This window comes from Ixodes scapularis, unplaced genomic scaffold, assembly GCF_016920785.2.
Source record: "Ixodes scapularis isolate PalLabHiFi unplaced genomic scaffold, ASM1692078v2 PGA_scaffold0__279_contigs__length_252992795, whole genome shotgun sequence".
NCBI classification, from domain to species: Eukaryota; Metazoa; Arthropoda; class Arachnida; order Ixodida; family Ixodidae; genus Ixodes; species Ixodes scapularis.
Genome location: NW_024609835.1, coordinates 61,980,337 through 62,003,150, shown reverse-complemented (window position 1 = coordinate 62,003,150; position 22,814 = coordinate 61,980,337). Strand labels below are relative to the sequence as shown.

General features: G+C 41.0%; 1 protein-coding gene across 14 annotated transcripts in view; it reads left to right on the top strand.

The window, feature by feature from the left end:
- LOC8041639 (rho guanine nucleotide exchange factor 11) overlaps positions 1-22,814 on the top strand; it is a 171,406-nt gene that overhangs the window by 11,266 nt on the left and 137,326 nt on the right. For all 14 annotated transcript variants that reach the window (XM_029972231.4, XM_029972228.4, XM_029972227.4 and 11 more), the window contains 3 exons: positions 14,258-14,343; positions 18,679-18,783; positions 21,563-21,670. In XM_029972231.4, the coding sequence (XP_029828091.3) occupies positions 14,258-14,343; positions 18,679-18,783; positions 21,563-21,670 (299 nt within the window). The remainder of the gene's footprint in view (positions 1-14,257; positions 14,344-18,678; positions 18,784-21,562; positions 21,671-22,814) is intronic.

The following is a 22,814-nucleotide window of genomic DNA, read 5'->3' as shown; positions in this document are numbered from 1 at the left end:
CTTCCAAACTTCTTCCAAGGCTTCATTTCATATTGGTCAATGTGAAAAATTACATTTACAGGCTGCTTTTTTTTTTTTTTTTTCATTGGTACAAGGGCATTGTGGTCTCACTCTACACTAATGGTCTCAAACGCTTTTGAGTGTAGGGTCTGATAGCTCAAACCAGAAAGATTGAGGGCCAACATAGGGGGGGGGGGGGGGGGGGGGGTTAATAGATTTTAAGAAGAGACCACGTGTATTATGCTTTTTGCAAACTCACAGTTTTGCAGCGACATCTTTAGTTTTGATTTGCTTATATGACTACTTTTGGCCCTGACCTGATGTGATGACAACATTTAAAATGATAGCGCCTCGTCAACGTGCACAAAATTTTTATAGAACAAGGGGGCAAGTACACTATCGTTCCTGTTGCTCAATTCACTCAGGAATTAACCAAACTGAACATGTCTCTAAAAAAAGACAATAAGTTAATTTGACAGTTCTTGCTTCCATGACGATTTTGATTACAACACCCTGAAAAAATACTTGTCCTTTGGTAACGATTTTCTTTTTTTCTTTTAAGGCGCGAATTTTGAACTTGTAGCTTTAGCTTTGGCAGTTGCTCCTGCTGATCAAGAGGTCGCGCATCTGAGATGAATCCTTCCACAAAGAGTTCATGCTTGCAGCCTAGTAGCGGAATTGTTGTACATCACAAAAACCTGGGAAGCAAAAAATAAAGCGAAACAAAGGGCAAATGAACGCAGATAAGTAAAAACCCTGAATATGTTGAGAAACCAGAGCTACATTTCGAGCGAGAGTGAATCGGCGAGGTGAGATCACTATGGCACATGCCATTTCTAGCACTCGAGGCTCGTAGCCTGCTGTCCGCGTCACAGCGAGTCGCAGGCCGCGTGTTTGAGACCCCTGCTCTACACAATTACAGGATGTATTTGCTGTACTCTGGACAGCACCAATAGCCCCTTTACGAAACCCCATCAAGCATCATTGGAGGGTTGCCAAACTTTGGCAGCCCCCCAATGTTGCTAGAAGATTTTTTGATGCCCTGGACCTAGTGTTAGTTAATGTACAAGTAAAATGCAACGGGAAAATAATGGGGGAATGAAACAACTCACACTCAACAATAGACTGCTGCCTCATGTCCGACAAACTGTCTGACAGGCTAGGAAGTATGGAAATAGATGAGAAAAATACCAAAAATTTAGAGTGACCACAAAAGAATTAAGATTGAATTTGGCACACCCGAACCAGAGCGACAAGCTCAAGAACGAGCGGGTAAGCCGAAACTAAGTGAAGCTCAAATACAAGAGGTATCAAAAGTATTGAGAACATAGTAGTGAAACAACCACAAAGAGAATGGACGTTTGATGTTTTAAGACAAATCTTTAAAAGAGAATTAGAGAAGCATCAAATTAAACGAAGAGGAAAGCAAAAGCAAAGACAAACCAAAAAGCTGGTAGGGTAAGGAGGTTAATGCAGCCATATTGCAGAACCAAGAGGCATCCAGGGAGCATAGGTGGGCAAAAAAAATGGGAGCCTTGCCAGCTGAAGCAGCATCAAGATGGGAGAACTTCCAAGAGTGGAAAAGGGAGACATCAGCTTTAATGCAGACCGAAATTGGGAGTGCAGGAGTGCAGTGGATGTTTGAAATAAATAAAAAAAAGATAGGAATATGGCAAAAAGCTTTTGGGAGCACATTAAAGCGCAGGGGAGAAAGACAGTGTTTCCAACGCGTACTGACCACATAGGAGGGGAGAAGAATAGAGGGGGAAGAGGCATGGGAATATATTAGGCGGACAATCGAAGAGAATTTTTCCCAGCTTGTGCAGAGGGGGACAGTAGATAGCACTGACAGCCGCAGTGTAGACGAGCACAATTGTGTAACAATGGAGATGACCACAAGAAAATGGGATAAGGCAGAAAGTAAGGTTCCAGGAGGTACAGCGACAGGCCCAGATGGCATGCCCACAGAACTCATTAAGGCGCTAGGAAAACCGAGCAAATTGAAGTTATGGCATGTGATTTTAAGAGTGAAAGAATAAAGGGCACATGTTTCTTAGAAAATCGTGCATTGTTGGAGGAAAATTCACCGGTGTATTCTACTCGTCACGCGGAGAAATGGAAGATGGTTACTCAGCGAACGACCTATGGCTCTCAGATGCTTCAATTTACTCTTCCAAATTTGTTAAATGCTTTGTGCAGTAGTAGTGTTTCCCTTGAAAACTTGACTTTCAAAGACTTGTGTGGATATTTTTGTACATGATGCATTATTTTCATAAAACATTATTTGTTTTGTTTTTCTGTTAACAATACCTTCAGCTGCTACTGAATGAGATTTTCATTTTTGTTTCTCGATGCTTGCCGTTGACCACTGTAAGGGGACTGCATATCACAGCTGCATATCACAGCTTTTTTCCTCGGGCTCCCCCATCAAGATTGATGGAAATAAAGATATTATTATTATTATTATTATTATTATTATTATTATTATTATTATTATTATTATTATTATTATTATTATTATTATTATTATTAATCAAATAATTAGGGAGAGAGGTACCCAATGATTGGAAACTAGGTAAAATGAGACTAATATATAAAATCGGAGGAAACAAAGAACATTTAATCATGTCGCCCAATGACGGTAACTTCACTTCTATACAGGTTACTAGGCATCAGATAGTAAATCGGAGAATGGAGGAATGGGCAGAAGATATGCAAATACTGGGTGAGCTCCAAAACGGATTTTGAAGAGATAGAAGACTGGAAGATTTGGTTCTTCATAAGATAACCCTTTATGGATAGCTTATTCGCAGATCAAGGCAGCATACAATAATGTTATCCAGGAGAAACTTGGGGGTCAACTGATGGAGTATAACGTAGATGCAAATTTGGTTAAGTTTCTTCAGCCGATGTACACAGACAATAAGGTAGTTATAACATGGGAAGAAGAAACTACATAACCTACAGCAATAAAAAGAGGTCTCGGGCAATGCTGTTCACTGTCACCTCTACTCTTCATGACATACCTGAGTGAAATAAAAAAGAAATTGGAACAGAGCAACTTAGTTTTTGACCTGAGTTATATGGAAGGAAGAAGAAATGTAGTACAGGTAATACCAGGACTGGATGTATGTGAACAACATAGTACTTATGGCAGATAACCAGGATACGTTACAGGAACCAGCTGGAATATGTGGAGAGGAAGGGGACACCTTGGGGATGAGTTTTAGTAGTGACAAGTCTGAAGTAATGGTGTTTAACGACGAAAAGAGGAAACCCCTGAGGATAAAAGACATTGTAATAGACCTTGTAGAAAAATACAAATATCTGGGAGTCTGGCTCAAGGATCGAAGGAAATATCTAGAGGATCATGAGGAGAGTATAATTAGAAAATGGAAAGAAATTAATCTACTATGAAGCTCAAGGCACTAAGGAACTATAATAGATATGAAGCGGTCAGAGCTATATGGAAAGGAGTGATGGTACAAGGGCTGTCTTTTGGCAATGTGGTAGTGTGCATGAAATGAGAGGTTCAATCAGGATTAGAAATTCAACAAAGATGCGTAGGCAGATTGGCACGGGGAACACATGGAACAACACCAAATGAGTGAGTACAGGGGGACATGGGCTGGTCGTCTTTGGAGAGCAGGGAGGCAATTTGTAAGTTGAAATATGAACAAAAATTGACCGAAATGGATGATATGCGGTGGGCATGGAAGGTATTCAGGTATTTATACATAAAACGTTTAAACACAAAATGGATAAATCGAACTTGCCAGCTTATTTTTAAATACCTGCACACTATTGATGGCGCTGAGCAGACTACTTTGGTGGAAAAGGTAGTGAAAGAGACAGAAAGAAAAATGTGGGAGGTAAGAATGCAGGAAAAATCAGCTCTAACAATACACAGGTCACAAAACAGCGCATAAGAAAGGAACATGCGTTTGACAGTTCCCTGGGAAGTTCTTTGCTGTTTGAGACGAGAACGGGAGTTCTGAGGACGAGGACATATAGGGCTAAATTTCAGGAGACAGACCCATTATGTGCTGCCTACCACAATGAGGGCAAGGCCCTAGAGCACTTGGTTTTGAAGTGCACGGGGCTTTGACCTACCCTTCCTGAAGGGGCCACAGATTTGGCCGGGGTCCTGGGTTTCTCTGGCGATGGTGGAAGGACGGAAAAGAAAAGGATTACAGTCACAAAGAGGCGATTAGAAGGGGACAGGCGGGACAGAGAAAAATTGGGACTCCCTCCCGCGTGTCTGGCCCAAAATCTCAACCCTGTCCCCCAGTGGCTCCAGTGCTGGGGTAACTCCGACAGGGTTTGACCAGAGGAAAATTGCTGACTTCCTTGCCGGGGTGAAGAGGCGGGGGTGATGTTTTTAGTTTTTTGCCCGATCCCCCAAAGGTTGTCCGGGTGATATCCCACACTGCCTGGGGATAGTTAGGGGGAGAAAATTAGCTTAGAAGGGCGGTAGGAATTATATGTTTGTCTTTTTAGACTTAAGCTGGGTGGTACAAGCTACCGCCTGTTACAAGAGGTATAAGCCATTAAAATCCATCCATCCTTGGGCATCACTTTCAGCATGGAGCATGCGACTGGGCCAGAGTTCTTGCCAATGTTGCATTTGTGCTCAATACATGCTCAGAATGCACGCCCAAAATATGGCGGCTTCGCATAATTGGCTGCAGCAGCTAATTTTCAGATTGATTACTCAACATATTTTTTGTTTCCATTGGACCTTGATCAATCTTTCAAACTTTGACTGAAGAAAATTATAACTGTTCTGCTGAATCCTTTCTTCTTTGAGCCTTATCATTATTTTCTGTTTATCAGTATATCTGTAGTTTCATAGAATTCAATTTATTAGTGTTTTGTATGTTGAAGACTGCAGCCCTTGGAGCTTCAATATGAGCGTGGAGCAGGGTTGTTAAGTACCTAAATACAGGTAACTGTAAGTCGGTACCTAGGTACTTTTGTTGTACCTGAGGTACAATACTAAATACTTTCATTTCTTGGTCTCTTTCTCTGTATCTAAGGTATGTTTTCCAGTAACTTGTAACTATGTGAAGTTACTTTTTACAGCTACTTTTCTATTCGCTTCGTCAAAATGGTAGAAACTACAAATCTTGGAAGTATTAACACACTACCATGTGCCATGATTAACGTTGAGTTGGGTACGACCTGGGAGGGCACTGACATAATCGAACGACGTTTTAGCAAACGAAGTCCTGCCCATGATGTTTCATCGATCGACACTTCAGCGAATGGCGGTGTTCATTTGAGCATACGGTGGATTAGCGATGCCATTCTTGTGACATCAATTTATCAAATTGCTTCGGAACTCCATTTAGGGAAAATAGCGACCTGCTTCCTTTATCTCAAACCGAAAAAGATAATGTGTCCTGGAATGCTCATGTGAATGCAGTTTTTCTTATTTCTCGCACTGGGGACACCAATAAAGCACACTTATTGAACTTGTTTTTGTGTGTATCCTTAGTACAAAAAGCTTTATTCCAATATACTCTTACAAATTTGGGGGAAATAAATAAAGTATCTTTGAAGTAACTGTACATGTACCTAGATACATCTTTAAGCGAGTACCTATAGTCCGTTGCAACCTAAGAACGAAGGGCGAGGGTAAGACGGGCCGGGGAGGAGGAAGCAGACGGAACGCTAAAGAGAGAAGGAGGTTTCCCCTCTCTTCTCCAGCGTTCCGTCTGCTTCTTCCTCCTCGGCCCGTCTTACCCTTGCCCTTCATTCTTTGGTTGCAATGGACCATAGGTACCTTTTTATGAGTAATTGTAACTGTATCTTAGGACCATTTTTGAAGTAACTTTTACAACCCTAGCTAGGAGTATGTGTAAATTACTTCTGTCTTGTAAGAGAAATTTCTAAAAAGCCTCCAGGCTCCACTTTAAGGACGTTTGTTTTCATATACTTTTGACCAACTTTGACTACCTTAGTGGTTTCTCTTTGGAGCTTGACCAACTTTGACTACCTTAGTGGTTTCTCTTTGGAGCTTTGGGTGTCACTTAAAAATCAACTAGGCCCATCTCCTAAAGCTTTTTGGTCTCTATCTCATTAATATTTGACCTTCAAGTGGGATTTTAATTTTTGGGTTGAGTGGCAACTTGTTTCATAATGGCATGTAACTTCATCTAAAACTTGCTCTAAAAAAGAAGAAAAAAAAACTTTTATGAAGTTGTTTGATTTTACTTGAGGCCGCAATTTTTTGAAAGGGTGGGTTTCAAGGTGATACTGGGTTCACCCGCTGTTAATAAGATGCATGCACATGTAGCACACGCTGGCAGAATGAAGGTCACAATTATGTAAGGCTTCATTTCACCTGGCATTACTCCAAAGTTGAAACATTGTAGGGGCACAGAAATTGTGCAACACATTCACCCAGTTGGGCATTTGCTGGTGTATTTTTTTGTTGTTTTCTTGTTTCTTAGGTGTGGTGGGTACTGGTAAATGGTGCACGCACACAAGGGGAAAAGGAAGACATAATACCTGCTTGTCATGTTTAAACTGACTTAAGATTCACTAGCACTTCCATCTAGGTCTAATTCAAGACCTGTGTGCAAACGAGCCACCAACTGTGCTGGGGATACTCATGATATTAAATGTGGGCGGACCAGTATTGGTGACACTGCGAGGTAAGCAACATGCCATCTTAAAATATGCACCTCACCTCAGTGTTCTTTAGCCTGCGGTAAGTTTCAAACTCCAAGTTACATGTCAAAGGCAATAATTGAGCGAGTTAATGACGTATTTCTTTTGAAAAACTGCAAAGCATTGAAATCGAATCGGTTTGTCATGAATTGAACGGAAATGATGGGCTGGGAAAGTGAAAATAAAGGGATTGGCATGTGTCAAAGTGCAGCATGAGCATGCTCGGAGCACAGCTGTGCTGAAGCCACTGTTAGGATAACTCACTGGGGAACAAACTGCAACTTATGTTGTCTTTTGTAAGCACTCTCTGGTGTTAATATGCCACAACTTGTACATGGCAAGATCCGGAGAGACAAATAAGTAACTAAAACAAATGCATGCAAGAGACAAAACTGTAAGTATCCTGTACCTTCCCAGTAATACTTTGTAATTAAAGCAACATATCTCACTTTGTGTTACATTGCTAGCCTCCTCTCACCGAAGCATTTCTGCTGTGAATCAGACAAGTCACACCTGTGATGTTTTGGTGTTACCATGAAACCATCTGGGCACACATAAATGCACCTGCCAACCTAATACCAGATAAGAAATGTGCGTACCTGCAGGATTATGGTGTCGGTTATTGAAGACTCCTGTCAATTGGGTTGTGACAGGGGAAGAGAGAATGCCTTTGCAGCTTGAGCATACTTGCAGCACAGCTGACACTACAGTTGCTGGCTCATCATTTTTTTGGAGTAATCACTTGCAGGGTAGTATTATTTTAGAAGGACACTATAATAATTTGTGGTTATGTGAAATTGAGGCTACAAGAAGTTTTGCTTTAAAAATTAAGCTATACAATGGCTAGATGAATCTTATTCAGATGCTTTCAAAAGTTTCGCAAAAGTTCAGCAGTGCCATCATTTGTCTTTGGTACCGTATATAATCCTTGCGTTTTAACAGTGCACACAATGTTAATAAATATTGGGATTGAGAACTCTAGTTTAAGCTTTGGAAAAATATAGGTAAGTAAAACCTACTTGGTCTAGGCAGTTAATTAATGACTGTGCAGTGGCTTTATGCTGTTTAACCCTTTGACATTATCGAATAGTACCTTGGTTCTAACCTTGGCTGTACTTTTGTAAGTAAATAATGTTCTTATAATGTAATAAACTTGATACAGTTAAAGCACAAACAAGTAATCCTCGATTTTTCTTTTTTTTTTTCCTTAGAATTTTAAGGTTTATATTTTAACTAATAATGTGGTATGAAGTACTGATTTGGGGGCACAATTCTAAGTTAAAAAATTTTGGGACTCGTTAATTGGTTGCAGTAAAATCTGGAAAAGCACTGAAGTTCTGTTTGCACTGTGTCATGCAGCATATGTTTGCAAGGATACATTCAAACAGTTTATGGCTAATTCACTTAAATTTTACTGTAGTTAACCAGCTTCTACAGCTCACCCAATTTCTGCATAGGTCTAACCATTGCAGTGACTTGATTGCTGCGCCAATTGCGCCAAACTGCACCAAGGGGCTAGCCCTGCTACATCCTGCTACATTTTGACAAAATATGGGTAATCTGCGCCAAGCCTGCGCCAAAGGACTAATGTCGGTCACCTTTCAAAACCGTAACTAAACTGAGTACCGTAATTGAGAGGGCGTGAGCTACGTGGCGGTGCAAGCGGCCGCCCAACACTAGGGTGCCTCGATGTGCGTCTGTCATAGGGTGAAGACACCCATTGTTTTATTAAAAACTGCCTGTGCGTTCCAAATGGGCCTTAAAATGGCACCAAAGCACCGGGCAGAGCTAAGCGCTCGCTTCGAACGAGATCGAAGCGCATGCATTATGGGAACAGAAATGACCGTGATGCCGCCACCCTAAGACAGACGTGGCGAATGTGTATGAAGGCTCCCCCATCACTAAGTATCCTGGATCAATCGTCCATCCGGTCTTGCATGGTTTTTCCTGCCCTCTCTCGTTTCTTGCTCTCGTTGTCTCAAAAGTCTCATCTCGCGTCTTTTTAAAAACAAATTTCAACAATAGACGTGGGCGTAGGTGGACGCTCCGACGCTAGCATGCTGGGTACCAGCCTAGCCATCATGCTGTGAAACGAAATTATGCTTTTGCGCGGCGGAAGTTACTTTGTGAGCTGAAGCACTCACTCCTGAAGGCAACGGCCGTGGGAAAACTAGGTATATTTTGTCCCTGCCTGCCAGTCACCGTGGTCGCAAGACGTCGGGTTTTGCCGTCCCCACGTCGCTGCAGATATGGCGTGGGAACAGAATGTAAGAACCGCCACATTTTTATCAGCATTATCATATGCTACTACAAAACTCCCTTTAAGTCAAAGACTGCTGTGTCAAAGTATTGATTACCACATTTCTCTCGGGCTTTCTTTGGAGAGGGACCCCTGTACGTGAAAGATCTGCCACGAAAGAAGGTTGAAGAGCAGTGAGCTAAAGCAAACAAGGCAATGTCTGCACGCTGAACCCGCACAGCGCGCTTGTTTGTCTCAAGTTCAATCATTGCACAAAGCGCTCCAACAAAATTTTCACCCTGGCGCGTGATTTCTTGCATTGATGTGCTCAGGTTCTTTTTTTCTGTGTCTAGCTTGTACCTCGCCTGCCGGCTTGGCGAGCACGCGCCGCTGGATTGTTTTTTGTCTTATATCGGACAGTTACACTTCGCATACAATTTTGGGAACCAGTTGGCGACAGAGTGCATTGTTTCGGTCTCGATCGAACAGTTGTCTCTGCTCGCGCGACGAAGCACGCGCAACTGCAAGCCTACTGAAGTTGCCCTCACGTGTTTGCGAACTTGATTGTGGAGGCATTGAAAGCGGACATTCATTACTAGCCGAAGGCAAAGCGAGGCTTGCAGCAGCCTCGCAGAAAGTTTCAACGAGCAAAAAGAAAGACACCCGCTATTCGTAATGCACTTTTGTCTTTTGTACAATTTCGCATGCGCTGCAGCAGTTGAAGTGTTTCATTAATCGGAGGCTGCTTCCATTTATTATATTATGTAACTAGTCAACCTAATGCTGTGATATTTACTACTAAGCTGGTCATTTTCAAATAAATGTTTATATGTGTAGCTTGGTTTTATTGATCTGTAGCGGGTACTATACTTTATATGTATAATTTAACGGAAGCATTGCAAAATATGTCATGTCATTGGCTTTTCAGTGACATGTTTAAGGACTCCCAGGTGGTCTAACTTGACCATAATTTGTTTAATGCTGCAAACAAAGTGCAATTTGTTTGTGCTGCACTTTATTGAAAATTTTTATTTTTTTAAGAATATCTGCTCTAAAAGTCACCTTTTTTTTGTTGCTCCAAGCCACTGTTTTGGCTGCTCCAAAAACCACTTTTGCTGCTCCAGAACGCTGTCTTGGCTGTTCTGGAGGCCACTTTTGCTGCTCCAAAACACTGTTTTGGCTGCTCCGAAAGGTGCTCCAAAACGGCTTAGGTCAATCATATCACTTCAATTGCAAACCTCCAATTGTACAAATAGGTCTAAAAATATTTTTGTTTATTTATTTTAATGATACTGGGGCTTTCGATGAAGAGGCTTACAAGAGTAGAAAATTTTTTGAACACGCATAGAAAGGACAAACGCTCGGAAATTGGTCAAAGAAAAGATATCATGTGCATGGGTGAAACTATCAAGTGAAGAAAATGTGACCGTGTCATTTTCAAGTAAATTTTCAACCTTGAACTGCCTGAGGAAAGAATGAATATGTGAAAATATTGTTCCTAAATCTGTATTGTTTAATCAATCTTGTGTGATTGAGCCTTGACGATCCAATGGATGAGAATATGATATATTTGTGCTAATATTGGTTGCTCACTGGTAATATTGGGTTTGCCATGGAGAAAATAATAGCAAGATTTTTTAGTCTATTATTCGTTGCTTTAGTTTCTGACATCTTTACATTGGCTTGTATAAGCACTTGTGATGGAGAAGCAGGAATCCCGAATGCATTACGTGTAAACCTAACAGACCCTTTTGAATGCTTTCCACTTTGCTCACCCGTCTGCCGTTTGGGGAAACCAAACGGTGTTAGCCTACACCAGCGTCGATATAAACACCTCACGTTTTGTATGCCTACTTTTTGTTTCGGTATGTAAAAATTCTACAGTTTGCACCTCAGTAAAATGCCTACTTCCAATTTTGTTCACTATGTTATCAACATGTTGATTCCAAGTAAAGTTTTCATTAAGGAATGGATGGTTGGGCGAGTTGGTGAGAATTCATTGTGGAAACAGCATGAAAAGGCGAGGGTATAGAAGAAACACACGGGATAAGCGCCTAAATAGTGAGGCTCCGAGAAACAGGATCTCCAGACCCAGTGATTACCTTGGACTGTGAAAAAGTAAAAAACAAAGTATTGAAGGTAGATGCCGGGAGAGACTGCAGGGAGAGGGACGTGGAAAACAGAAAGAAGGTGGTCACCATCCCTTATTTTTACTGCATATCACACATAGGTGAAGGAGGTCGCTTCAAGATATGAAGTGAGTGTCTGTTTTTCGGCCAGAAACAAGTTGAGCTGGATTTGCCCTGCTGTAGAAAAGCGCGCAAGAAAAAAGAAAAAACTTATAGTCACGGTTGGACCATGAAACATAGTACAAAGTTTGTATTGTGTATCATTTCCGTAGTGTATAAGATACCTTTCACATGCGGGCAGGTATATATCGGTCAAACAGGGCGGTGTTTCAACGTCCATTTAAGAAAGCACCAAAATTCATTGAAAGGATTTGCTTACTGTCATCTTGCGATGTATTGTTGGGATTGTAGGTGGGAATCAAAATTAAGTGACACAGAAGTAATTTTTAAGCACAAAGACAAGCTTAGAGACTTAGTGAAGGCGTACCAAATCAAAAAGATGGGAGCTTCTTGCGTCAGCCAACCATCATTGGCACAGCTAGACAGTGAATGACAAAGTTGGATTTAAGCTAGCCTTTGTAACTCCTTGTCATTATGCTTTTATTAATAGTCATGGGGTGCACTTGCGTGGGATTGCATTGGTATAGAAGGAAGGGTTGTTTTCATGTATGTTCCTAATAAAATTCGTCAGTTGATAGTCAGCACTTGTCCCGCGTGTTTCTTCTACATCCTCGTCTTTTCAAGCTGTTTCCATGATGAATTTTCATTAAAGGTAATTTATAGTGGTCTACAGATTTGGTATCTTTTTTATCTACAAAGTAAACTTCAGAAAATAAATATTTTAAGCATTGCCAATGTGTCACTCCTTTGGCAAACATGGGGCCCACATAGCTTGCTGTGAAATAGGACTTTGTACAGTTACTACTAAGGTGGTACTTCATGTTAGTACCTTGCTCTCCCCCCCCCCCCCCCCTCCCCCCCACACTTTTCCTCACTGTGACTCATTCTTACTCCTTTCTGTCCTTGGCTGCAGCATTTTTTGTTTGAGTGATTTTGCTACCCACTCCCCTAGGCCCGTAACATGCACTCATAACCTCCTCTATGACTGGGGAGAGGATGCAGACCCACTTGAGTGTTTCAGGCAAGCTGAGGTAGCTATCAGAAAGCACACAGAAGACCCTGCTTGTATGTCTTTCTGTGTTGCATATCCTTCCATGTTGTGTGGGAGGTGACTCTTATCTAGTCTGTATTTCTGGACCTACCGTTATGGATGTTTCCACGAAGACAAGTAACAAGGAACTGAGTGAAACCTATCTAAAAAGCATTTGCAATAACTTTTTAGATTTGAGAGATGGGGTAAAGGGGGGGGGGGGGGGGGGGGGGTTGGGTTGGTCGATCGGGTCAGGTCGGGTCGGTACTCTCCAGTCCCAGTGTTGGTCATCCTTTGAGATGAAGTATTTTGCTCACATAACATAACATCTTGTCTGTTAGCAACAGAATGCCTGCTAGGATGATAATAATGACACTTTTTTTTTACATTAGTGAAGCAAACAATGGCTTGCTGGCAGTGCGTATTGCTTTATTTGAAGATGGTATAGTATAAAAGACTATTTTTGCGGGCTCAATATTTTGCGAATTTGGCAAGGGTAGTTCCTGCAAATATTTCGCAGGCACGAAATTTCATGATTCTGGGTGGTGTGTTATATATTTATTACCATAAGAAAATATATTTGCGGTATCTATTTTTCGCAAAGTTAGGTCCTCACGAAAATTAGGTCGTTTAGAGTATATAGTTTCTCTAATCTGAATAAGAGTTGCTATGGTGCTTGCCTTGAACTATCGTAAATAGCCTTGTGTCTTCTTGATATGTACACTGGAAATATGGGTCACTTTCATGACAAACTTTATCTTCGTCCAGAGCAGGTGAAATTTTATAAAATTGATTGCAAATTTTGGACAATTACCCTTAGTCAGAAAAAACTAAGAACAGTTTATAAACATTAAGTTATATGCTAGTTGTTTGCAGCATTTGTGAGCCAGTCCAGTTGAAATGAACAGTTATTCCTCTTTCATTTTGCTTTGCAATAGGCAGTTAAGTTTTTGGGTAAATCTCTACACCAACTTTTTGGGGGGTTTGATATATCAGCACCTGGTTTTCCAGTGTACATGGTATGCACTTCTTGGCTGTTATGACAGATGACGAGTTTTAAGTGGTCCACTTTTGCATGTAAAGTCAAATTAGACATGTACACGCATAATATGGTAGTCTATATGAAGTGAAGTACAACTTTTCCTTACAATGCACTATGATTCCTTTAGGAAAGGTAACAGTCCAACTTTTTAGACTGACTATAATCAGCTTAGTGACCATACTGGGGTGCTGTCGAAAGGCTGTGAAAGCTCTGGGTGTTGTTCATCCATGTAAAAATCAAGAGTTCAGGGCAAGGTCTACTTGTAGATAGAGAGTGATGCAAAATTCCTCTGCTCTCCCACAAGCACACAGGTGGAGCATGTTCACATATACAGTCAAATCACAGGTGATTTCAAAATCACTTTATATCAGCAGTTAAAATTTCCTAGTAGGTATCCATCCCATGGTTTGTGTCAGATGACACTAAGTTCCGAACAAAACAATAAAAAAATGGACAGGATGTTTTCTTTTTCTTTTTTTTTTCTTTTTTTTTTCTCTTTTTTTTTTTCACAAAAACAAATATTTAAGAAAAATGGTGCCAAAAAAAAAGGAGAGGTAAGACAAGGTCGTTGCCTTGGACCTTGCCTTGGTCCTTGCATTTTCTTTTTTGTCACTGTATTCCTTAGCTATGAACCAACTGATCTAAATTACCACCTTATTGACAAATATTGCTCCACTCACACATGATTGGTTTGTTTAAACGGGGCTTATCTCGTCTTGATACTTACCTATTTCATGATTTCTAACTTCATCTATTAATATGAATGACTGACGGGCGGTTTGTTCTAAGTGTTTATCCACAATGGGGTGGCATTGTCTGAGTTCTTCCACTTGGGTGTGCGGCACTTTGTGTGCGGCACTTTGTGTGCGGCACTTGGGTGTGCGGCACTTTGTGGGTGCACAGGATTCAGCTCCTGGTCTCAGTGCAAGTCTCAGTCTGCTCATGCTGCTCAGCAGCAAGTCTCAGTCTGCTCAGTGCTGGTCTCAGTGCGCTCATGGCACGTCTTGTCTCGATTGCAGGCTTGGGAGCTTCAGCAAGGGCGACCTATTTCCTAAGAGAGAAGAGCCCCTTCCGTTCCACTCTGCTGATGGCTACGACAGCCAGGGTGAGTGAATGCCAACCATTACGTCTTGGGAAAGTCCTACATGGCTACACAAGGCTCACCGGTGATGTGTGCCCTGGACATACTATTGTGGACAGAGCTAACTATAATGCTCAAGCAGAAGCTGTTCTGTACTCCCAGCACCACATAGCAGACGCGCCTGGAAACACCCCACATACGCAGGGCAGCAGTCTTGCTCCTCCAGTTTGCGATCACACCCTCACTTGGTCGCCTGCTGGGTGCGAAGCAGACAATGCCACAACACTTGTCAATGTTTGTTTCACAGGTTATTGTGTGCACCCCTCACACTACGATTCCCTGACTCAAAGAAACGAGTTAGCAAAACAAGCAACAAAGTTGATATTCCAGACTAAGTATTGTCGTCACCGATGATTGTGTATATATAAAAATTAATGTTTTTAATTTTTTTTTTTTTTTTTTAAATTAGGGCTATTTTTTTTTACGAGTTAATTTCTTTCTACAGATTCGGTGTTTTTTGCGCAAATTGGTTACGACTTATACCAATTTACACAAAAACACCGAATCTGTGGGAAAAATAAACACTGAAAAAAAAAAAAAATACCCCCCAATTCGAGAAAATAAAACGAAACACCGAAAACACAAAACCCTGTGTATAAATCACACTAGGTTACCTTTCTTTGTGAGACAGATGGTAGTGTCTAGTATTTCCTTGTTATAATGTAGCGCAATATGTATACAATTGTCGGTGACTATAATAATACTTAGCTTGGATTATTAATTTCGTTGCTTGTTTTTTTTACTTGTTCCTTGCAGAGAATTGTTGCATAAAGGCACTCACAAAAGCCTCTAAAACAAACATTAGTGACCCTTTGGCGTCACCTGCTTTGCATCTAGCCAAGGGGGGGGGGGGGGGGGTGATGATGATGATGATGATGATGATGATGATGATGATGATGATGATAGCCATGATAGTCAGTTAGGGGTGTGATCACAAACTGAAAGAGCAAGACAGCTGTTCGCACATTATAGACAGCTGCGTCCTTGACAGTATGTCCCTCTTTTAATTGCAGCTAGGTTTAGTGATGTCCACTTTATACTTATAGCTGGATTGCATGTCCATTGTCAGTTGCATTTGAGTGTTAATTAGGAATGTTGTAAGATTTCGCTGGACGTGGGTGTTTGACCGGTTTTGCAAGGGACGAAGTTCATTCAAGCTCAACTCACTGAGTGGTCAGGGCAGTTCAATCTATTGAGTGGCATCGCAATACTACATGCCACATGTACAAAGTTAAAGAAAAACAAATTTATTAAATTTTAAATTTTCTTATTGAAAATTTATGTTCTGGCTATTAAAATAAGATTACTAAAGTATCTAGTCTTTTGATTATTTTATTTGTACTTTAAAGCAACCTATGAACAAGAAAAAGCAGTGGTGCAAAACTGGCAAACCTGCTGGTCTTGTTGCTTAACTTTCTATTATGCGTGACTTAATTTCATTTATTTCTACACAGTGGGTGTGATTGTTTGAAACATGTTTATTTGTTACTATATTTTCCAACAAAAGCAACCTGGATAGTTTCTAGAAGTAATGAATGCTATAATTGCTTTACATGAAAAAAGTAATATTAAATTTATTAAAATATTTTTTGAAGAGCCATGATTTTTTTTTTTTTTACTGAAATTTAGAGTAATCTTAAAATTCCTCACGGGCACCTGGTTGCTAGTAAACTGATGACTTTTAACACATACCACACTCTTCTAGAACACCTACAAAAGGGCACAGTGTTTGCGGACAATTTTGTAAGAGAGGTACTTGAAAATCTTTCAAATGAGCCAAACCCCCGGCATTGCTTTCTGTCACATTGACGGGTTGGAGTCGAAGAGGACGTTCACTTGGCAGACCCTGCCGCTCTTCGGCAGACAAGCTCAGAAAGCCTTCCAGTGGTCGGCAAACTTGTGCTTTTTATTTTTAATTTTGTGAACCGCTTCGTTTGCAACATATCGCAGCCGTCCTTGTCCTCTCCAGTTGCTATTATCTTGGCTAGATAATACGGAGTTTTGAGGTAGCCACGAGCAAGGTACGACTGAGCAAGCAGGAACACAATTGAGATCTCAAGTGTCGACAATCTATTGGGGTGGCCAGTGTTCTTCATGGTGGGTGTCGCAGTTTATCTATGGTAGATGTACTCGATCTGGGGGGGGGGGGGGGGGAAAGGGGCTTCACTACAATCATTGATTTTGTCATGTGTGGCAATGAACTTTGGCACTGGTCCAGACGATAACTCTCTTTACGCATGGTTGTTCTGGTGATGTTCTCTCCCGCAGTCAGGGTGGCTAAGCACTAAAGTATTCAGAATCTCGTTGCCTCATGGCATTTAGCTGTCGGCAGGCTTGGAGGTTCGCACAACGGTAGACAACTGTAAATTTGTTAGGCTATTCAGAATTAAAAAGCTCTCGAATGATCTATAAAATTAAATTTTAGGATCTTATTTCATTTTCACAGGAACAAGCATAATTAAATTTTAATATAATTTTTTTTGTTGTTCAGCAGTAGGGATGGGCAAATATTCGGTTATTACGAATAGCCCATCAAATTCTGTTTTATATGGCATTTGCTCCGAATCGAATTTAAGTATTTGACAATATTTAATTATTCGACAATACCAAATTATTCTACCTTTCCAAATACTCTGGCTTGGATTTCTGGCCAGGTGGCGCAAGCTTCCGACCATTTCATGCTCCTGAAATCGGGACACTTGAAATTAACAATTACTGTACTTGTAATACCAAATAAGGGCAAATATAAAACTATAGTTGAAACATATCTTGTGGTATTTGTTGCTTGTACTATTCAAACTATTTGATTCAAAATTATTCAACCAAAATCACTATTTGCTTCGAATTCAATTCTTACCCAAAATCCTCTATTCGCCCATGCCTATTCAGCAATTAATGAGTGTTAATAATAAAAAAAAAAAAATTCTAAAGCATTTTTACAGAACTTTACTCTTTTTAGATGCAGAAAGTTGAAATGAACTTGTTTATGTGTCTAGGGACTGAGTGACTTGAAAAAAATTCAACAGAAGGTTAATTGGATGCTGTCAGCAGATTTGCAGTCATAAAACGTTTACTGGGACAGGGTTGATGCTCCAAGTTTTTGTAATGACTATGCCGTTGCTACAGATATCCGTTTCTCTTCTTTAATTAGCTACCGAAGCCGTCTGTTCTTTGCTGTAAACTGGCCAGTGATACAGTTCAGTCTGTCTTCAAAACTTTTAAGGAATGAACTCAAAGCCTTGAGAGTCAGTTGAAACCTTATATTGAAGTTGTTTTAGAACTGCAGAAGCACTACAAGAGCCTTCTGATGACAAATATAAGAACCAGCCAAAATGCGTTCGAAAATGACTGTATGCCTGAAGTTGGTGTAACTATCGGTAGTCTTCAGCAGCTTTCTTGTGTAAGAAAGGCATCATCACTAGTGTTTGTGTAGTTCTCATAGTTTTTTTGAGGATTAGCTGGTCACAATTGCAAACCTTTTTTAGACTTACAGTAGTGAACAAAAAGATATAATATTTCGGTTTTACGTGGGTAACTTTTCTTCGAACTGTGACACAGGTACAAAAATTGTAATGGAACACTACATTAACGTATTTATGGAGTAGAAATTGATGCTTACTTAAATATGAATCAATACACTAGATGCCGAGCAATACTTCTGTAAAAGAAACAAAATATCATATCTTTTTGTTCACTACTGTATATCTGCCATTTTTTATGGCAGGCCCCTTTACATATTTAACGAAAGACGGAATTTATAGCAAAGTGTGAAAGGGAAGGGTGTAAATGTTCCAAGGCTAGGGACATAAGCTACTGCCCGATAGAAGGGGTATAGTCACTACCACCCTTTAATTCATCGTCCTATGATAGAAGACACACTTGCTGGAAGTGCTCTAATCGTCTTTATATTGTCTCACAAAAAAATACAAAAAAACAGCTGAAGAGGACATTGCTGAACAGAAGCGGAAACCGTCTGAGGCTGGGTGTGTTCGTTGTGCTAATCAGCTGCCGGAAAAGGGAGCGTTTAGCCAGGGACAGAGAAACAATGTGGCCTTGTTTGCTACGACCAAGGGCCAAGTGAGGGACCAATGTTTGTCTCAATTTAATCCGCTGAATATGGCCTGCATAGGAAAAAGCCCCGACATGCTGGCGCATTTTGGCGAAGCAGCACAACAACAGCTCCATTTTTTCATTACTTCTGCATGCGTATTTGTGCCCATATCTGCTTCGATAGGGCCTGGTTTCAAGGTTGCTGGATGTGCTGCTCAGCTGGTCTAAGCAGGCTTGCATTTCTTTCAGGTGTGCCACTGGTTCAGAGGTGCCTGATCGTTCGGCGGGACGAGAAGGGCTATGGCCTCACCGTATCTGGGGACAACCCCGTCTTTGTGCAATCAGTCAAGCCAGGTGAGTCACCTTCTTCTACAGCCTTAGGATTAAGCGTCTTGTTTTGTTGCTTTTCTTTCTTTTCTTTCTTTTTTCATTGATTGCAGTTTTAGTTTTGAGATACAGAAAGGCTGGAGAAATTTTCAAACGGGGTTTGGCTCAAAATGTAGTCGGGCTGCAAGGTTTCTCAGCAGGTTGCCTTTCTTTTTAATAGTACTTTATTTGCATCTTTTAATAATCCAGTTATTCGGTTTCCTTATAACATGAATCAGCTCACTGCAGCTGAACTTCAAATTGACAATATTTTTATAACTGATCTTAGATTTTATTTTTGGTGAGAATTACTGGGCCAGGCATTATGCTATCAAAGAGCTTAGCTGAAAATGAATTGTTGAAAGTTCTGCCTCCGTAGAGAGGTTGTTTAGCAACTATAGTTTTTGTTCTTGATGATACTGTTGGCTTGCTTTTAGGGGCTAATGACCCTGCTGTTTTGGTTCAGCATTGCTGGTACTTTATTTTTGTTTCTTGTTCAGCCTCTCTAGTTGTGTTGTGGCCGTTAACTCTGCAAGTATCCTGCAATTCTATGTAACCTCTATTTATAGCAATCAGTGATTTCTATCAAACAGATATATCAAGTCTAGGATCAGCCAAAATTGTTGCGTAAAAACTGAATTGCACATTGAAAAAGGTAATCAAAAATAAAATAGGTATTATATGGTCAGCTGCCAAGAGGCCTGTTTTTAAGGTGCTCACCGTTCGGAATGATTAAGAGGAAGCTGAGAAGGTTCTTGAAAAAACAAGTTAGAGGTAAATTCTCAAGTATTTTCATCCAGCGAATTTGAATATCACACTTTTTTTCCCTGAAGATGTAACTAAATACAAGAAAGCACGAAAAACCTCCGACCAGTCGTTAAGTCACACCATGTATGATCTTTCGGCCGTCAAGCATGTGTCGCTGATGTTGGCAGTGCGTGCAATTGCAAGCTTGCCAGCTATATTCCCCCACACTGACACCAGTTGAAGCTTCTTTTCCTGACCTTTTTGAAAATAGCAATGTGCACGCGCATAGCTTTGATAGGCGCTGAAGATGCACGAGAGCTGAGATTCCAAAAACTCTTTTTATGACGTACCCCTCCGAGACTGAGGGGTTTCAGCGGCACCTTGAAAATTATTCTCTGCAGCCTCCATGCACCAAATTGAAAAATAATCTTGGTATTCGTGATCCTGGAAGCCAAATGAAGACGATTTAACTGCTTTTGTTCAAATGCAGAACCGCTTCAGTTTCTTTTTATGTGGCTATCTAGATTTTAAGAAATTGTTTTTTTAATAAGTGAAAATAGACATTTGTTTAAAGAAACAAGATAGCATTATCGAAAAATAATAAAGCAGTTTTTTTTTTTGTTTTTTTTTTTATATTTGGAGAACATGCTTAGTTCTTTTGGGTCCTGAAAATGTATCTAACTTCAATGCATCCCATACAGCTTTTCTGTTCTGCATTTGAATGTTCGCTTTGCCAATTGCGCACCTGTAGCACAAATGATAATTTTGGCACGTCACCATGCTTCCCCTGTGCTCCAAGTCCATCTAAAATTTGCTGTTTGGGGGGGGGGGTTTTCAATGATTATCAGCATATTTCTAATCTGAGTTGTATGTTTATTTTTAATAATTAAAAAGTAAAATATGCAAACCTATATAGGGCTTAATGGACATGTATTTTGCGAAATTACCCAAACACCAGGGAGAATGCTGGGAACGTAGATATATGCTGCACACTCTTGCCTTTTCTGTATAAAAGATTCAAAGCAAATGACTAAAACAAGGCACTGAGTGATGAATACATGTGCATCTGTTTGTTTTAGATTATTGCTTTATTGTAGATACTGTTGCATATGCCAGCAGAGGAAACAGATGTAACTACACTTGCAGCATGCTCTTTCATGCTTAGCTAACATAACAAAAGGTCTATCATCCCAAATACTATGTGCCTCATTAAATTGGCCCCTTGGCAGCGACTAAATATGGCACCCATTTTCTTATTCTGTGATGTGTAGTTTTGGCCGATATTGAGCGTAATTTGGTGTAATTTTGGATGACATTCTGGGTAACTAGGAAAGAATCACATTCAAGATGTTAGTGAAGTCCATTATTCTCTTTCAACATTCCTTTTCTCCGACTCGCAAAATCGAGTACCCAATAACTATGAGGAACATACTACCGTAAAATCTTGAGAGATGCCCCCACCTCTGAAAGGTAACCCACCCCTATTTTTGGCTTGATTTGCTATTTTCTTTGAAACACCAAAAGATAGCCCACTCCTAGTAATCATAGTGTTCGGATCAGTGATGACCTTGGCGTAAATGCATCTAGTTAGCAATGGTGGGATCTGAGGGAACATTGCTGACTAGGAAGTGCAGACATCTTTGTTCCAATGCCCCTTGCCACGATAACAAGTTTGACAGAGACACATGATATAAGAATAGCATTTTTAAACTTTTCTCAATTGCTCACCAAAAGTTAGCACTCTCCTTATTTTTACCTAATTTTGTCTCGATTTTAGGTGGGCTATCTCTTGGGATTTTATCATATATACCAATTTTATGTACATGTCCACTTATAATTTAATACAAATTCTTGAAAGTGAAAAGTATCCGCTTGCAGCACTAGACTTAGAACCCCTATTGCTTAAAATTTCCTTCTTGTATTGTAATGTCAGTCGCACGACCGCAGCGTGAGGTTAGCGTTCTGCGGTCGACCCCGCGAGCATGCTGTGGTGACCGGTGTCTTTACGGCGTTCATCCAGACGGTGCCGCGGCCAGGGCTGGCGTCCACCAGGGGGACCGTATCATCAAGGTGAACGGCACCCTGGTCACCCAGTCAAATCACCAGGACGTTGTGCAACTTATCAAATGTAAGTACTGGTGCTCCTGTATGCACGCACCATAGTCACTGTTGGGACGAGAACGGCGGGGAGGTCCTCTAGTTGGTCCTGCCTCCTCTGCTCCTTCCTTCGGTGACGCTTGGGCGGCTCTTGAGCCTCGAGCGTGTACGCACAGTCAAAGGGTTGCAGAAGGCAATGGGTTTGTGCTGGAGGCTGGGCATTCAAGAGGGACCGCCCTGTCAGTGACCATAGTGATTGGACAAATATCTCTCAACGCATCATTGTCGCAACATATGCTTCCCATTGCACCTGTCTATGGGACCCCCACACCAATACAAACATGCAAGCTCGAAAGGCTATGGTTCATCGCAGTTAGGTTTATTTGCAAACGGCCATAAAAGAACTGATAGCGTTACTGAGATCAAATTGAATGCATCCGAAAGGATGTCTACGAGTCTACCGTATTCACTCGAGTAATAGCCGCACTATTTATGAACAAGGCCCTTGCTTCTACTTTCCTGCAAAGCACATATACAGCCAATCCAGTCTTGGGCAGTAACTAGTTACGAGTAACGTGTTACCGGTAACTAGTTACTTTTTTCAGTAACATTTACCTGTAACGCATTACTCTTTAATCTTGTAACTGTAACACTGTTACTTTTTCACTGGGTAACTGTAACTGTTTAGGCCCTTACAGTTACTTTTTTTTTTACTAAATAAATTGGACCCCGCTGCCGCGGACATGGTGAAATCGCCATCTTGAAATATTTTTCTCAGAATTTCTCATTAAAAAAGAAAAAAAGCATGGGCACGCATTAAATCAACAAAAAAATTGTCTGGTTTAGCCCACGACCGAGAATGGATGACGAACGAGTCGGCACGAAACGGGGAGATAAAGGAAGCTGGCGCCCGCGATGGTATGGGGGCGGCAAGGAAACTGTCTGTTTCACCGACTTTGGCTCACTCTCCTATTATGGGGACCATCTGCGGGTGTCGGTGGTCATGCGACTTGTCTCCGAGTATTCCGTCTGGGATGTGACAGTACCCCCCCCCCCCCCCCCCCCCCCCTTTTTCCTTCCCCTTTGTCGGACATCATTCCGTGCTGTCGTTTGCACACCCAGCCGCTCGCCGTTTCCTCTTCCCTATTAGTTGTCCAGGAAGCCGTCCTCATAAT